The sequence below is a fragment of the Sinocyclocheilus anshuiensis genome, unplaced genomic scaffold (genome assembly GCF_001515605.1).
Source record: "Sinocyclocheilus anshuiensis isolate Anshui unplaced genomic scaffold, SAMN03320099.WGS_v1.1 scaffold392, whole genome shotgun sequence".
Classification (NCBI taxonomy): domain Eukaryota; kingdom Metazoa; phylum Chordata; class Actinopteri; order Cypriniformes; family Cyprinidae; genus Sinocyclocheilus; species Sinocyclocheilus anshuiensis.
In genome coordinates this window covers 3,039,099-3,042,739 of record NW_015557091.1, presented here as the reverse complement: position 1 = coordinate 3,042,739, position 3,641 = coordinate 3,039,099, and the positions used below count along the sequence as shown (strand labels likewise).

Here is a 3,641-nt window from a genome sequence, read left to right as displayed (position 1 = left end):
AGAGTGAAAAGAGTGAAAAATTGAAGGGGGTCTGAATACTTTCCGTACCCACTGTATATATATATATATATTATTATTATTATTTATTTCTTTATTTTATTTTTTTTTACATTATAGGGTGTGTACCGTACCATTTTAGTATATATTTTTAATGTGTATATATACTGTACATACGTCATACATACATACATTATAAAATATATAGCTAAATATATAAATAAAATAAGTAAAAAAAAATAAAAAGTATTCATCATAATACATACTAACACACACCCTTTAGTGAAGCAGACTGATCTCCTGCTGCTGGGCTGAACTACATCCATCAGTAATGCGTATCTGAGCAGAGTTTTGGGGGGCAGCAGATACTGATCCATGCCTTCTTCATCCTCCTGCAGGAAGTCCTGCAGCCTCTGGACTGTTTCCTGACTGTCCTGGATCCTCTTCCTTTCCAACTCTTGTTCTGTCTCCAGCTTAAAAATGATCGTCCCAGTCTTTTCTCTCTCACACTCAGATGATGTAAGGTGACTGTGTGGAACAGCGAGACTGTTTGGGGACTCAGACATGGGGAAGCCCTCTATAATCTGCCAGCAGAAGAACAACTTTAGTATTCAATAGCAAATGCATTGCGGTGCCTGAGTTAGAATAGATCTAAACAGAAAACTACCTCTGCTGAAGTTGGGAATGAGAAGGATCCTGGTGGTCTCCTTGCAATGAGGAAATATCTGAGCCTAGAGTTTGGTATCCCAAGCTGTGGCAATAAACACCATCACAAAAACAAGACTGGGATACACTTTCTGAGATATTTAAGAGATGAAGAGGCATGCTTACAGATGTTGGTGAGATCAGAAACTCCTGAAAGCTGTAGTCAAACTCTCTCAGTGTCTTAAGCAAAGCATCCCTGTAAATTTAAAAAAAAAAACTTTAAAAAGTGTCTGTAATGGCTTTGACGGTTCCATGAAGAACTTATAACATCCATGGAAACTTTAAAGGGATAGTTCACCCAAAAATGGTGTCATCAAATACCACTTATTCCAAACCTGTATGAGTATCTTTCTCCTGCTAAACACAAAAGAAGCTATTTTGAAGAATGTTGGTAGCCATTGACTTCCATGGTATTTTATTACATACTATGGAAATCAATGGCTACCGTCAACTGTTTGGTCACCAATATTCTTCAAAATATCTTCTTTTGTTTTCAACAGCTGAAAGAAATTCATACAGGTTTGGAACATCCCTTTAAGGTTCTTTCTAGTGGAAAAAAAGGTTCTTTGGATTTTTAAAATTGTTCTAAAAATATTCTTTTAAGAATTGTTCACTGAAAGTTTCTAAGAAGTAGTTCTTCTACGGCATCACTGCAAAACCCCACTTTTGGAAACTTTATTTTTAAGAGTGTAAGACCAATTTTAGGGTAATGTTTTACTTCTTTCATTATTAAAATACTTTGATCCGTCCCAGTTCAATGTGCAGAGACAACTATAAGATTCTTATTAGCACGATCCATGGTGACAGAAACACAGAGGGGAAACCAATGACCCTGTTGGCTCATAGCCATGTAACCATGGTGATCTCAAGGCTCCTGTGCCACCCTGGTTACCTTGCAGCAGAGGTCTCAAAGCCCTTCACATTCTCCAGCAGAATGAAGCGCGGCCTCTTGCTAAGCCTGCAGGGAGGAAGAGAGGTACATTCTTTCACAAACACATTCTGGGAAAAAACAACTCAGAGCTTGAGAATAAAACAACGGACAGGAAAGGGCAAATGGAGAGAGAGAGAGGGGAAGCTTCTTTGTCCTTTCATCAGACATGAATTAATAATGTCAGAGGTGCAAAAATACTGTAGAATGTGCATTGCCAGGAAGTTTGGCTTGTTCATAGGAAGTAATATTAAGATAGAGAGTGAACTCAAATTTTGAAATCAATATCAGAGGAATAATGTTTACGTGACTTAACAAGAGCACAGATTGATCAGTCTGACCTTGGCAGAAGCTCCAGGATATAGAGGAAGCTCTTTGTTCTGGGGTCAGCAACATCTCCCTGCAAACCAATCCTGTTGAGAAACACAAATTAGCTTTAGTCGACCGATACAGCAGCCTTTACCACATTACAAAAGTTTGGGGTTGGTACGATTTTTTATGATGTCTTTACTGTTACTTTTACTAATCAATTTAATTCAATGCATCACTGCTAAATAAAACTATTAATAACAATAAAAAAAACTAATATTAAAATAACGCAAAAAAGAAAGTAATGTCAATTTGAAACAACATGCAGGTGGAAAAAAATTATTGTTTTATGTGAACTGCTACTGTACTTCAATGAACAAGAAAAACATTATGATCACCTGGTGAATGGCTGACATGGTGGGCTCATCAAAATCACATCAAAGTTCAGTTTATCAAAATCCTGTAACATCATTCCCTGATTAAAATGAAACAAAACAGCTATTATTAAACAAATATATTTAACAAAAAAAAAAAAAAAAGCTGATTTTAAAATCACACTTATAACGACATGCATATCAAAATATATATGATGAGTTAAAGGCACAATATGTAAGATTTTTTTATTAAAAAAACCACTAGAACGGTTATATATTTTGCTGACTTGTGTACTTACACTATCCCAAATGTTTCTAAGAATGTTTAAATCTAGAGGAATAAGCACTTAACTAGTGACTTATGCCTTGTCCAAATACCCACACCTGCGGTCTTTGAACTTGACCACTTGACTACTTATATGACGTATTTCCTGTATTTGGCCCAAGTGTTCAAGAGAGCATGAAGACCACAAGTGTGTGTCGAACTATTCATTACCTGATGGGACACACTTGTAGTGTTGTAAAAATGCAAGTGTTTACATAGCTTTATTTTCATTTTAATTTTAAATACTTTGCATTTTAAAATCAACTTCTAAATGTCTGTTCAGTAGTCCCTATAACATGACAATTTTAATTTGTGGTGCTTCTAATTAAGTGATAAAAAAGCAGTTGCAAATGTTGTACAAAATAAATATCACCACTACTCATCTTTGCACCAATAAAACGTAAAAACACTGTTTTTCTACCAAATTATATGTAATATCTAATTATTATATTAATATTTAACTTGCATTGGAAAGGTTTCCGTTACCTCTCGCGAGATCTCGGCAAAAAGTCTCACGATTTATTTCCAGAACATGATGCATGATGGGATACACTAAGCCTCGAATAGCGCTCCGGAGCGGTATTCGAGATAGTGTGGGTTTAGTGTGCGTTAAGGGCACTGCGCTCTGGCATTTTTAAGACCTGGGACAGTCTTGCGCACGCACTTCCTGTCGCGCGCACGCACTCTCAAGTGGTGAAGACCGCAAGTGTGGGTATTTGGACAAGGGGACTGACCGTTTCCATAGTGTGAATGTGTCGCCTGCTAATGACATCCTAACCCCTCGATTTCCGGTTTTGTTTTGTAGAAAACATGGAAACACCAAAGACGCTTTAATATGTTGTGCGTTTTAATAGACCGGTGACGACCGCACAGAGTAGCATTATAACAGAACTTTCAAATAAAACAGCGCTGCTTTTTTCCCCCACATAAGCACGACCGGAAGGAGCGGAAGCGGTCGACTGTGGCATAATAAAAGCTCCGCTGCTTTCGAGCCGTGTGTCAC

General features: G+C 37.2%; 1 protein-coding gene across 1 annotated transcript in view; it reads right to left on the bottom strand.

The window, feature by feature from the left end:
• The window catches only part of LOC107677147 (tRNA (cytosine-5-)-methyltransferase-like), a 6,627-nt gene that overhangs the window by 799 nt on the left and 2,187 nt on the right, over positions 1-3,641 (bottom strand). Inside the window, exons 2-7 of the mRNA XM_016471933.1 lie at positions 2,338-2,414; positions 1,972-2,043; positions 1,595-1,660; positions 829-898; positions 665-748; positions 274-581 (exon numbers count right to left, since the gene is read on the bottom strand). Coding sequence (XP_016327419.1) covers positions 274-581; positions 665-748; positions 829-898; positions 1,595-1,660; positions 1,972-2,043; positions 2,338-2,414 — 677 coding nt within the window. The remainder of the gene's footprint in view (positions 1-273; positions 582-664; positions 749-828; positions 899-1,594; positions 1,661-1,971; positions 2,044-2,337; positions 2,415-3,641) is intronic.